Genomic DNA, 14,829 nt, shown 5'->3' with positions numbered 1-14,829 from the left:
CTAGAATACCCTAAGTTGGTATACTCTAACATTCTCCTGTGGAATTTCTTTCGATATATTTAGATTATCAAATCTCCTTTTAAAGCATATGATCACTTTTACATTTAATTTTCATTGGAAAATTAATTTTTAGAATGAAAACATAACTTGTAGGATTTTAATAATGATCCGTTTGTAATTAGTTTAATTCAAAGTGGCATTTGACTAATATGCTTCACAAAAGCATTCTTAGAGATTTCGCTTGAAATACATTACTCAGGAAATTCCTTCCTGTTTTCGCCCAGTTAAATTGTAAATGCGATTTTGTAGAGATATTTATTTACTAAGATGTATTGGAGCATTTATTCACCAATGATGGACCAATAGATAGGATATAGACAATGCTCGTTTGAAATATGAAGAACTCGCTGATACAGTTTTGAGAAAATGATGGAGTTATGCTATGTGAGTAAATAATCGTATTAAAATTGAAAATCGTTTACCATGGAACATGCTAAAGTTAACTGGTTACTTGAACAAATTAGAAAACGGTGTTTATCACAAAATGTGAGCGGAATTAAACGTCTTTCAGTGATTTTCAGAATGATGGATACCGATTTTAACAAACGTTTATCTCTTCAAGAATTTTATAAAGGTTTAAATATTTTTGGTATTAAATTAGTAGAAGAGGATGCAAAGGTACTGTTTGATGCATTCGACAAAAATAAGGATAGCCAAATTGATTTCATGGAACTGGTGTCCAAGTTACGACCTCCGATGACAAAAGGGAGAATAGAAGTTATAAATCAAGCTTTTGACTTACTTGATGCAAATAAAGATGGAGTTCTTAATATGGATGATTTAAAAAGTAGGTAAATATTTTACCGATCATAACAATACTTATGTTTCATGAGAAATGTTTTTAATCAGTTTATCAGTAAAATTATTTTTCAATTTTGTTTGCCATAAGCAATAATAATTAAAAAAAACAACAAATGTTTCATATTTTATGGTTTGTAGTATTATAATTATATTTATAAATTGAACCTAGTAAAGATAATAAGATTTTTAAAAAGTACTCAATCCTTACAGCAAACAATTTAGGGAGAAAATACCTAGAATAGAATACCTAAATAGAATTTGTTTATGTATGTGCAGAAATATCATCATGATATATTTTATTTAACAAATTTGAAAATATATGCATGATTTTAGAACAGATTCAATCAAATATTTTAGAAAACTGAAAGCCTGAAATGTCGACAGAATACATTTTGTATGGGTATTACTTGAGGATAATGAGTATTACTTGAGGATAATGAGTATTACTTGAGGATAACGATACAGTCTGTTAAATCTTAATTTGGACAAATCCACTAAAAAAATCCTTCGAAAACCTTTTTATTCTTATTTGACATCAATCATGATTTATTTTTCATTTCAATTCAATTCTTATATTGATTGAAGATACATTTTCATACGATTACAAACAGCTATCAAAAAAACAAAAACTTTGACATTAAACATAATTATGTAATAAGCAATAACAAGTAGTTTTATTACTGGATGAATTATACTTTTGCAATTGCGATTACTATTATGCTGGTACTAAATTATGAGAGAATGACAAGGAAACAAAAGATAAAATATTCTTACAAAGCAAAGCTAATTTTGTTAATTTAGCATGATCTTTACAATTCATTTATTCGTCCAGTTTGTAGGCATATGAATGACAATAATAGTATTTCTTCAACATTTGTTTTCTTTCAAAGTATCATATTCAAGCAAATAAGGTCCTAAGCTTTCTTTCAATACCAAGATGGTGGCCCTTTTTAGGGAGATGTTGATCAAAATCATTCCTTAAATTTCCTAAGACTGCTTTACAATATCCATATCATAGAAACATTAATAATGGTTTAAGTTAATGTCAATCGTAAATTTTCAAAGTTCCTAAACTTTGTAGGCGTATTTTCAATCTATCATGAGTGCCTCCTTGAAGTACAAAACGTATTGGTACAAATGAAAATAAATCGGTTTAGAAATGGAAAGTTTACAATAACAAAATTGCATTAAAATTCACTTAAATACCATCTGTTGTAATGTAAACTAAGAAATGTTTGCAACTCAGGTGATTATTTTATCTAAAGAATCTACCCGCGCAATCTATTACAAGCAAACAAGTAAGCGAATTTCATTATCGATAATTTATATGTTAAAAATTTGTGGTTGCTTCCATTATGATTAATTGAAACATTAATGAAAATTTTCTTATTCATTTCCTCTTTATAAAAGATAGCTTGGAAGAGAAAGAAGATATCATTGGTAAGCTGCAATCTAAATCACTGACTGTCATTTACATGATAATTGCAAATGTTTAGAACAATTCAATATTGAAAATGAAAACTCCATGAATTATGGGGGTTCATAAAGATTAGATACTTTCACTAAAAGCAAACAAAATGCACGATTGAAAAAAGGTTTTTTAGAGTAGGTTACTTTTACATATTATTAAGTAATTACTGTAATTTTAAATGATTTTAATATATCGAACAGATTTATGAGAATATATAAAATCAAAGCACAGAAGGCACTGAATTTGTTTGGGTCTCAGAATGTCAGAAAGGTGAAAGTTGTGAGATTATAAACCAATTTGTTTTTGTATAGTGCCACCAATGCTGTTTCCAGTGTTTTTACTGTAGTAAATTGGCTATAAGACTAATTGCAACACTGTTATTCAATTCAATGTTTATTTGACTATAACAATTTAAAAAAAAAATGAGTTGCCTTAACCGGGACTTGAACTCCAGACCTCTCGCTTAGGAAGCGAGAGGTGCAAACCCCTCGGCCACGGTGAAGTTATGTGAAAAGGGCCTGAAGAAAACCACATTATTCTAAATTAGGGTTTGTAACCCTTATTATTTCGAAACCTGTTGTTTAACACAGATGTAAATAATCATGGAGATTACTATAAGCATGTATATCTATAATGAATAAAACAATATAAGAAATCTTCGACCATTCGGAAACTATTTTGCTTGAAAATTAATGCGCCTGTCATTTGAAAATCTTTACGCAGTGATCTCCCCTGAATTTTTCGGCGTTAGTGTACATATAAAGGGAAGTAACCGCTTCTGAAAAGCGGACTACTTTCGGCATTTGCAATTAACAGCATCAGGGTCTGAAATTTCGCTAACATTATTTGTTTGGTCTGACGACCCAAACAAATAAAAATGGTGAGTTGCTAAAAAGGTTGAACAAGATGGAATCCAAACATTCGTACATTGAAAGTTTGTTGTTTTTATATATTATTTACAATTGGTAGATTTTCTAACACTTCTATATTATATTTTGTGAAACGTAGTTTCTGTTTTATGCCTTGGACATGAGAAATGCAAATAACGTAGACAAAGTCACTCTATTTGTTATTCTTGTTTTTTTCCTCTTAGTGTTTTGCATTATCGTGGAGATAAACTGATAATAAAACATTGCATAAATAAGCCATCTTAACTTTTAGTCGTTACCCTGCAATTTTAATTAATGAAATAGATGCATCCAATGTTATGCATCTTATATATAGGTTAGCCAATAAACTCAACTCAACTCACATAAATGGGTAAATTTTAGAAGTGTATACGTGATAATATAAGAAAAAGAAGGAACGAAATGGTTTATCATTTGCATAACTAAAACGGGGAAGGATTAATGTACTTTGAAGGTGAGACAACTCCTTTGGTTTTCCCATATATTATATAATAATAGATTTACATATGAGAAATGTCAAACAAACAAATCTTAAAAGTTCTCATCCTAAACAGTTGTTTTTGAAAGTGGTATGCTGGCACTTAAAATCATCATTCTCTCTCTATAGACGTACTCAAACTATATAGAAGTAGCCAAACTATCTACACGTGGCAAAACTATATTAACATGGCCAATAGACGTGGCGAAATAATACGCATTTTCAAAGTAACTTATAAGTAAGTAATTTGCAAAGTAGTAAAGTAATAAAAGTAATGCATTTTAACACACACTTCGTCAATTTCCTGTCAATACAAGTATGCATTTCATAATGTACAAATAACTTTTTCACTAGTTTTGACAAACGAAATGTAATGCATATATTGCTTCTTCATCTTAACTAAATCAAAGAATTATTACAAGTCACAGAACTTATTTATATGCATTACTTCACACATAATATGCATCGTTTTGGAATTGTTTTCATCTTCTTCGACCTATTTTCTGTTTTAGACATTAAAGTTATATAAAGGAATGTATTAGTGGATAAAAATAGAATTATATTTCGAGTTTTATATCTATAATTATTTATAATATCTATAAATATTTATAACATACATTTACCTCAATGTATCTCCCTGCTTTGCCCTGTACTAAGGCGTCTGGTATATTGTTGTATATGTAATATTTTACTCTCTAGAGGCAACATATAACAGTTACGATAGTAGTTTTTCTATCTGTTTCATTAGAGTTTATTTACCAATGTTAAATCACTATAAATAATTTATTAGTTATAGTTTTATAATGTAAAAAGTGTTTTAAATAAAATTCAAACGAATTTCAAACGTAAATAATTGCATTGAAAAGAAATCCACAGTTCATTAAAATAGTTAAATATTCCATTAGCGTTTAGCGTGCTTCCTTTTGATTTGTTTGTTTGTTTTTTTTATTTATTTTATTATTTTTTTATTAAAGCAATGTTGAGATATTTTATGTTAAATTTTAATATCAGCAACAAATGATTTCTAATACATGTATTTATTATTTCCGGTTGAAAGTAGTATATTACAAGTAGTTAGGTGCTATGGTTTTTGCTTTGTGCCGAAAATCACAATTTAGATTTTTTTCTAAAACATTTACATGAACAAAACACCTTTTGCAAAGCATTATTCAATGATAGATAATATTAATTGAAAAAAAAAGTTTTCATCTATTAATTCTTAAATTTGATTTAATGTCCATTTATTTTTGTCAATCCTTGAAATATATGAATATGGGCCTTCTTTCACATGCATACCATTCCAAAATCCTTCCGATTCTTCTGAAGTGATGTTTACAAACAATGCAACTCAAAAATGTCATTAAAATGTTAGAATAATTATGTTAATTTATTGCAAACTTTATTGAAATTGTCACATTTTTCGTTTTTGCATTAGCTGTACGCAATTGATTAAAACAGTTCAGTTTTTTGTTAGCGTTCAGAAATACCTCTTAATTACTACCCACAAGCTAGAATGAAAATAAATCGAATGTTTCCAATAATTCAAAGTCTTTAAAATACCATTACAGTATCATCAAATAATTTTTCATGATGTCCCAGCTATACAAGCGGCAACATCAGTTCAAGTATTCAAAATAGACAAACTCTTGTTTTGGTCAATACAGTCTTAAAAGTCGTTCAAGCAATGTATATTTATTATAAAGAAGGGACTGAATTACTGAACAATAATACATCTTTAAATTCTTTATATATTCTAGCTATATTTTCTTTAGAAACATGCGCCGTTGATAAGTCTAAAATCTAGATTCAATACGTTTCTTTTAGGCATATAATGTGAAAAAGGATAAAAAAACAAAAACGAATGCATCATTGTTTGTTTATGTATGACTTTCTTTTGCTGCCTATACACATGACAGGGTTACTTAACGTTGTCACACCTCACAAACTATGTATTTTAATAATAAGGGAAAAGCAAATAGAATATTGCATGAAAACATTGTATGTACAATTATCAAAATTTCAAGGTAATAACATATACGTTTGCTCAGGGCTTGCTTAAAACCGCTTGGGAAAAAACCAATATCAGTTTTTACCGTTACGCTTCTAAATAATTGTCTTTTTACCTGTTGTTAATTTGCACCAATCGTAACTTGTATCGGTTACAAATTACTCACAGTTCTATTTTTAAATCAAGCTTCATGAGGTATACAGTTATTGATCAATTTCAGGATAAACGTAACTGATGTTTAGTTTGCTGAGTTCTTTATTGTGTTAGGATATGGAACTGAGTAAAACGTTTTTCCACATGAATATTTCTTAGGAACACTAACTAAGTTCATTAACTACAGTTGAATGGAATATATTAAATATGTTTAAATTCTTAAAATGAAAATACTTTTGTGATCAAATGACGTGCATATTTGTTGACATGTTTTTTAGCAAAGGATGTTTATCAAGTTGTTTTTTAATTAACTTATCTACAAAATTTACGAATTTAAAAACGAATATATGAATTTGTAACATGATATAAGTAAAATCTGAGCTGTAATCCGATTCTTTAAGGTCAACTAACAAGATGTACAAGCAAGTTATAATTGAACATAAGCGAGTATTTGAACTTCTTGAAAAATTGAGGATCAATGTTTTATTAAAAGGTGTTGGTGGATTAAAATCACTAGCTGTTGCTTTCAGAAGAATGGATACTGACTTTTCAAAGTGTTTGTGCTATCAAGAGCTTGAAGAAGGGATTGAAATTGTATGGTATTGAATTTGATAAAAGCGATCTCCGAATGTTATTTGATTCATTTGACAGGGATAGAAATAAAAAGATAGACTTTTAAGCTTATTTTCCCAAAAATTTAGGCCTTTCCTTTTGTCCAAAATTTTGAAAACCCTTTTCATTAACGAAAACATTTGATTTGTTTTGGGTGCAAAAAAGAGGGGGTAAAATTTAAATTGGAAGAAATTTTAAGAGGGGGAGTAAAAAAAAATAATACCTTTTTTAAATGGGAAATTATTTTTGAAATTAAAAAGCATTCATTAACCTATGTTTTTATAAATCGGGTTTTTAAACGTAAGTATAAACATAATTTTTGTAATCCCCAAAAACTTTTTCATTTCCCTTAAAAGATATAAAGAAAAGGGGCAGTTTACTTAAGTTTTAGCTATTGGTTCTCAAAAGGGAAAATTAAAAAAAATTTTTAAACAGGAAGTTTTTAAAATTTAAAATTTGAAAAAAGGGGGAAATCAAAATAATCAATGTTGTAACTAGGCGATACAGCTAATTCTGTTACAGGAAATCCTTGGGGTGATATTGATTAAACAAGGTTGTTTAGAGAAGTCGTTGAATCACAGCAACGCAACTGAAGTGATCTGTTACCTTCCGAAGTGTGCAATTTCCTTTTAATATTCAATATTCTCTGCTAACATGTTTTTATCAATTCGCGTATAACTTAGGTAGTTTTTCATATGTGAAAGTCTAAAACGGCAAGTTTAAAAAATGCAAAAGGAAATATCACTTTTTGGATATATAATATTATAATAATAAAGGCAAAAATCCCACTTGTCGGGTTTAAATATTTACATCGGGGGTTTTTTTAAATTTGAATTGATGTTTTCATTTCATGTAATACTGTAAATGAATAGAATGCTCAAGTGTTTACTATCAATTTAAAAATGAGATTTTCTTACTACTTAAAATGCTTATTTCCTTTGTACAGCATTAGTTTTCGTGAAAGTAAAATTTACATTTGAGTGTGAAGTTAATATAACTATTATCTTCACCATAAATGAATATGCCCATGTTGTTTAAAACAGTACCGAGAAACCGAAAATCCAAAAAAAAAATAAATAATAATAAATAAAGAATAACGATATAATGCCGTGGCTACCATCTTTTTATTTTCAATAAGCAACCATTTATTCAAAAATTTAAGAAATATATTTAGTTGCGTACTTAACAAAACAAATTGTTTCACTTATATTGCAAGTAATTTTAATGTGACATAAAGTGTTCTTAAAATATCATTATTTTTGTTTTCATTATCTTTATAAGGAAAAAACGCCATATTGGTATCTGTGATGAAAATGAACAAGTGTGTGTTTTTTTTATTTCAGTCGTCTATTCTACAAACGCAAGAAGACATCCAAAGTTTGTATCCGGTGAATGGACTGAAGAACAGGTGCTCCGGAACTTCTTGGACAGTATCGATACACCTGGAAATCCGGATGGCAAAGTGACACGTGAAGAATTCATGAACTATTATGCTGGTGTCAGTTCAACCGTTGATGATGACAGCTATTTCGATCTTATGATGCGGGCGTGCTATGGCTTGCCAAACAGAGGATCGTGAAACAAAGAACAGAAATATCAACTAATAATTGTTTATTTTTTTAGTTGCTATGGTTCGCCAAACTTGACTAATATAAAAGGATATGATCATTTTCAATATAAGAATTGGGAACTACTTCTAGAAAAGAAATGGAAATTAATATTAACTTATCTAAAAAATGTCCATTAGTCTTGATTGTAAATAATTTATATATCTATAAGAGTAATATTCATATCTAAACATTGTTAAATAAAATAGTTCTTTGATTCAATTATTCCTTAAGAATTACTGTAATAATCTTGTCATGCAATTAGATACTTTAAAATGATGTATTGAACTATGTTTAATAAGTTAAACAAAAGAAAACTTACCGTTGTATTGTAATAAAAGCTTGACTTAATTGTTAAAGTCCTGTTGACAATCATATCGTCAAAAGCAAAAAGCAAAAATTCCACATTATTTAACTTCATCCAGGTGTAAATGGATACACGTACGGACTGGCCATCATGTTAGCTGTTAAAGGCGTGACATTAGACATTTAAATGTCATAAGTTCTTATTGCTTTCTTAGTAAAACGTTTATTTCCCTACAGTAATTACGACTTGGTGATATAATTTATTATTTACATGTCAATTTGTTCTACATCAGAAAATACATTTTGAACTGTAATTATCATTAAGGACTTGTTACTCAAGCGCATAGATGTCTATCAGTAATGAATGCAACAATTCAGCTGTTAAGGGATTTTCTGAGCTTTTGATAAAACAATTACAGGAAATGATTATAAAATTTAAGACTGAAATACGCCAATAAAGCTGCGTAATTGGAGCAATTAAATTTAATACATTTATTCCAGACTCTCATCAAATTTCTTAAGTCTTTATAACAATGAATGAAGATCGAAAATATTAAGTTTGTGCTATAATATAGAGTCATTTAAAATGGCTTCTTCAGAATACTTTAGAATTTAATGTCAACTTCAATTATGATATTTTTCTCGATATTTATTTTAAAAGAAAATCTTATTTCAATTACATGAACATGCTCACAGAATTGTAATTGATATTTTGGAAAATTGAAATAGTGTTGATACAAATGTTTATACTTTTACTCAATCTCCATAATTATTAACAGTACATTATGAAGTAAGTAATTTGCTTATATTTTCTTCTCTGATGGATAATGCAATATGGGGAAGAAAAAAGTGATTATATTTATTGTCAAATTTCTCAAGTTGTTTAAGGAAAACGCAATATTTCATGTCCATATTTTCCTTGAACAAGCTTTATTTTCATTTAAATATATGTCTAAAATTGTTTTATTTCAAATACTACTACTGATGCATGTATTATTTTATTTGAAAAACAATTAATTCAACATAATTCAACATAACATAAAGAAATAAAATATTTCTGAAAAGATTAGAATAAAGGTTACCTCAGATGTTTTTTATTGTTTTTTTAATGTTATTTACATTTTTAGCTCACCTGAGCATGCTCAGGGTGAGCTTTTAGGATCGATGATTGTCCGTCGTCCGTCGTCCGTTCACATTTTGTTGTTAACACTGTAACGGTCGCATTTTTGCCTCAATCATCATCAAACTTGGTCAGGATGCTTATCTAGTTGATAGCTCGTATGAGTTCGAACATGGGTCATCTCGGATGAAAAAGTAGGTCACCGGAGCTAAAAATAGAAAAACTTTGTTAATACTCTAGCGGTCACATTTTTGCATCAATCATCATCAAACTTGGTCAGGATGCTTATCTAGGTGATAGCTCGGATGAGTTCGAACATGGGTCATCTCGGATGAAAAACTAGGTCACTGGAGCTAAAAATAGAAAAACCTTGTTAACACTCCAGCGGTCACATTTTTGCCTCAATCATCATCAAACGTGGTCAGGATGCTTATCTAGTTGATAGCTCGGATTTGTTCGAACATGGGTCATCTCGGATGAAAAACTAGGTCACAAGAGCTAAAAATAGAAAAACCTTGTTAACACTCTAGAGGTCACAATTTTACCTCAATCATCATCAAACTTGGTCAGGATGTTTGTCTAGGTGATAGCTTGGATGAGTTCGAACATGGGTCATCTCGGATGAAAAAGTAGGTCACCGGAGCTAAAAATAGAAAAACCTTGTTTACACTCTAGCGGTCACATTTTGGCATCAATCATCATCAAACTTGGTCAGGAAGCTTGTCTAGGTGATAGCTCGGATGAGTTCGAACATGGGTCATCTCAGATGAAAAAGTAGGTCACTGGAGCTAAAAATAAAAAAAACTTTGTTAACACTCTAGCGGTCACATTTTTGCATCAATCAACATCAATTTTGGTCAAGATGCTTGTCTAGGTGATAGCTTGCATGAGTTCGAACATGGGTGATCCTTGATGAAAAGAATAGGTCACCTGAGCTAAAAATAGAAAAACCTTGTTAACACACTAGCGGTCACATTTTTGCCTCAATCATCATCAAACTTGGTCAGGATGCTTGTCTAGGTAATAGCCTGCATGAGTTCGAATATGGGTCATCTCAGATGAAAAACTAGGTCACCAGAGCTAAAAATAGAAAAACCTTGTTAAAACTCCAGTGGTCACATTTTTGCCTCAATCATCATCAAACTTGGTCAGGATGCTTATCTAGTTGATAGCTCGGATGAGGTCGAACATGGGTCATCTCGGATGAAAAACTAGGTAACAAGAGCTAAAAATAGAAAAACCTTGTTAACACTCTAGCGGTCACAATTTTACCTCAATCATCATCAAACTTGGTCAGGATGTTTGTCTAGTTGATAGCTTGGATGAGTTTGAACATTGGTCATCTCGGATGAAAAACTAAAAATAGAAAAATATTGTTAACACTCTAGTGGCTACTGTTTTGATCCAAATATCCTGTAAATTGGTCTGACAGTTTGTTTTGATGATTTCTAAATCAAGTTCGAACATGGGTCATCTTGGATGAAAAACTAGGTCACACCGCCCAAATATGGAAAAAACTTGTTAACATTCTAGTGGTCACATTTTCGACTCAATTATCATCAAACTTGGTCAGGATGCTTGTCTAGGTAATTGCTCGGATGAGTTCGAAATCGCATGTGAAACTAGGTCACCGGAGCTAAAAATAGAAAAATCTTGTTAACACTCTAGTTGCTACTGTTTTGATCCAAGTATCCTGGAAATTGATCTGAAAGTTTGTTTTGATGATTTCTAAGTCAAGTTTGAATATGGGTCACCTGGGTAAAAAACTAGGTCACACTGCTCAAATATGGATAATCCTTGTTAACACTGTAGTGGTCACATTTTTGACTCACCTGTCATGAGACGTGGTCAGAATGCTTGTCTAGGTTATTGTTTGGATGAGTTTGATGGGTCAGGTGAGCGATCTAGGGCCATCATGGCCCTCTTGTTTATGGTTAGTTTGAATAAATGTAAAATGATTTAGTATGATCCACCCTTAGGATATGATGCCTGCTTTTTAACTTTTCACACAATATCTGTGAAAAGCAGGCTTCATAACTTCTGATCCCCTTTCAAAATTCCATTGTTGTCTCGTTTTTGGACGAATGTTTTCGTTAACTTAAGGACCATACACCGCAATTCATGGAATAGCACGAAAGTGTCACATTGAAGGTTATATGATGAACACATCGGATGTTTCTAAATTCAAAATTTCACCATTTTCATGTTAAAAATGTTGAATTTTGCTTAAACTGGTACTAGGGGGCGTGGAGTGTAGTTTGCACTTGACAGTACTGTTTTTGAACAAGCTTAATGAATCCGAGCCTGCAACATTTTCATTACATTATTGCTCATGCCTGATAAATCTAAAGAAAGTACTGTTTATAAGAAAAAAAAGTTAGAGAAATTACGATTCGTTTGCCGTTGTGAAAAGCCATTCTTTGTAATAAAACCTGTGATATCAAAGGGAATGAGAATTCTTGTAAGCAATATTGTATGACATGACAACTAGCTTCAGTGGTTCTATTCAGAGGTCCGTTCTTGCCTTAAATATTGCACGCGAGGGTACTTGAGGTATTTCTCTACCAGTAAACCTGTACTGTGCTGGTGCGACGTACCTTAACCAAAATAAGTCTTATCAATTGTCAAATATAGTGAAAAAAGAATCCCTATAGAACACCCAACGCGACAAAATTGAAAATGTTGCAGGCTCGGTTTGATTGAGCCTGTTCATGGACGGTACTGTTAAGTGCAAACTACCGTCCACGCCCCCTAGCACCGGCTTAAGCAGAAAACCAAAGCCTTAAATACACTTTGATACATTTCTAATCTAAAGCTATATTTTTGCTGTTTGTTGTTTACATTTTATTTGATTTAACAATGATAATTAAAAAATGCCTGTGTGCAAGAAATATGTAGGTATAATTCGTTTTGAGCAAATGGCAATGCACATAATTACTTATAACTGGTTTAAAACCTTTTTAAATTGGTAACAAAATATTTGTCCCGCGATATTTTATTTTGTTTACACACAGCTTTATACAAACATCTTTTAAACAACAACAAACATAAAAACTAATTTGAAAATATAAGCTACTATTAAAGACTACTTTTTGATTTGCTAGCATGTGATAAATCTCCTACGTGATTTTGTAAAAATTGTTTTGAAAAACAATTGTTAATGTTTCATTCTAATAACTTAAACTCAACGATCATGTATGCACGAAGCTATAATTTTTACTGCCATGGGAATTGAATGTGGCCATTTTGTGGAAATATATAACTGTAAACTGGTTATATGATAACGTTGGCATGGAAAATTTATTTTATAATATGTCATTAAAAGTAATTGTTGTAAATATTATATAAAGAATGTGTCGTATTAACGTTGTTTTATATAAAGCTTGTGTATAAGTAAGAAAATGTAATTGAAAATAGAACAATGAAAATAGTCTTTCGTATCTTTATCAAGCAATGCTGAATATTATACAAAAATATTTTCTCACATTAATACAACATACCAACACACATAAAGGCAGAAAAAAACTGCGGATGGGTACATTTAACTTAATTTGATTTCTCATAAAATATCAATGGGATAGTTTGATCTTATTTACCAAAAAATCGTTAGTAGAAATACTTAAACGTTAAGGAAACTGACCCAGTAGTGTTACAAAGCAACAGAAAATATTCCATTCTGTTTTACTGATTTGATTTAAAGTAAAGCAAATGACATAAAAAAGCTATATTTTTTTAGGATATTATTTGATAATATAAAATGAAAAAAAATATCGGAAAATTATCTTGTAATCCCGATGTGATTGCATTTTACTTAATGCAATGCAAGTAGCAAGGCCTTTGGCTAAGAGATCTTAGTCGACTCCAAAAAAAATGTAACACATGTAGTTTGTTTAACCTCAATGTGTAAGCTTTCATTGGAAAAAGTAATGTGTGGAAATTCTATTCCGATTTGAGACTGTTAACATTTTTTTTTGATCTTTGGTTTATCTAATATTACGACAGCTACGATAAGAAACTGAATTATGCTTTCGTTTCATGAAATAAAGAGTAACTTACATATAGTATACAGATCTATCTGAATAACTTAAATATGATTCGTATTGTAAAAAAAAACAAACAAAAAACGTACAAAACGTGTGTTACGTATCAGACAGACTAATGCTCATATGCTAGACGATCCTGTTTGATCTTTGAGTCAATTCAAGGCTGATTATTTGTGGTATAATGGCATTAATAGCATAAAATCGGCTATTTTTCCCTTCTTTGCCCATGTTATTACGGGACTAAAACCATGTGTTAACATAGTCACTCGCTCTTGTTATAGCCCGATTTTACATTTGCTAAATACATAAAGGGCCCAGTAAACAAACAAACAAAAATTAACGATTTGGTCTGTTTGCCAAAGAGTCATGTGCTCTTGTTATATTGAAATTATTGATTCGAGGACCTCAATAGCATATCGGTCAGCAGCATTCAAGTAACTATGCCGGATATACGGCTTTTAGACATATCCGCTTATCTTAGTTGTCGCCCTTTCTAAGAAACGGACAGTTGTCAATGTAAACAAATATCTGTCAGTAAGTTTAAAATATGAAAAACAAGATCAACAAGGAAAGGCGGCGTTCAATGAACGCAATCCTCCAATCAACTTACAAAACAAGAAAACACAAAATTAATATGAGAAAATGTTGTTTTATTGATGTTTATATTGATGAATGCCCATTATATTTCTTTGAGAGAATAATGTTTAGTGCCTGATTTTTTTTATAAACGTGTGTGCTTAAAAAAACGATTCTGATGTCACTGATCTTTTTTCTACCATCAAACTGAAATCATTCTAGGAATTTCTGAGGGTCATGTTTTGTATTAGGTACAGTTATTTAATGTCTTTTTCTTGAGATAATAAATCTCCAATGTTAAGCTTTGTTAAATCAATTAAAATTCGAAATTTCGTTCGGTTCTGAGCATTTGTATTTCCCAAATTGTTGGCCCCGGAAAAATAGAACGGATACGTAAAACATGTAGAACTGGATAAATACCGCCTAAGCACAAGGATTTAATGTATGTGTTTTGAATTAAATATACATCATAAATCTGTTTTAACATTTTATGCTATAATAGCGTCGATGCACTATAAAGTCTGCAGAGTCCCTCGGAATTGTTGCACGAACCGTCCCTCGGTACTCTGCAGACGTTGTAACACGGAAAAACGTGCGTTTACCCTATAATAAAAAGAAAATTAAATATTAACTATTTTGGTATATTGATTCGTACATGTTTTGAAAGGCATAATGACAAAGCAAAA

At 30.5% G+C, this 14,829-nt stretch overlaps 1 protein-coding gene across 3 annotated transcripts in view; it reads left to right on the top strand.

Annotated features, from left to right (window-relative positions):
• Positions 1–9,492, top strand: part of LOC132713466 (calcyphosin-like protein) — a 37,530-nt gene extending 28,038 nt beyond the window's left edge. For 2 of the 3 annotated variants that reach the window (XM_060696077.1, XM_060696078.1), the window contains exon 2: positions 7,835–9,492. In XM_060696077.1, coding sequence (XP_060552060.1) covers positions 7,835–8,070 — 236 coding nt within the window. In that variant the 3' untranslated portion in view covers positions 8,071–9,492. Of the gene's footprint in view, positions 1–265; positions 848–7,834 lie in introns of those variants that run through there. The other variant, XM_060696076.1, reaches the window with a different exon arrangement.
• The last annotated feature ends 5,337 nt before the right edge of the window (positions 9,493–14,829 follow it).

This window comes from Ruditapes philippinarum, unplaced genomic scaffold (assembly GCF_026571515.1).
Source record: "Ruditapes philippinarum isolate M1 unplaced genomic scaffold, ASM2657151v2 ctg7063_1_1_1_1, whole genome shotgun sequence".
Taxonomy (NCBI): Eukaryota; Metazoa; Mollusca; class Bivalvia; order Venerida; family Veneridae; genus Ruditapes; species Ruditapes philippinarum.
The sequence above is the reverse complement of the archived record's forward strand: the minus strand, read 5'-3'. Positions and strand labels throughout refer to the sequence as shown.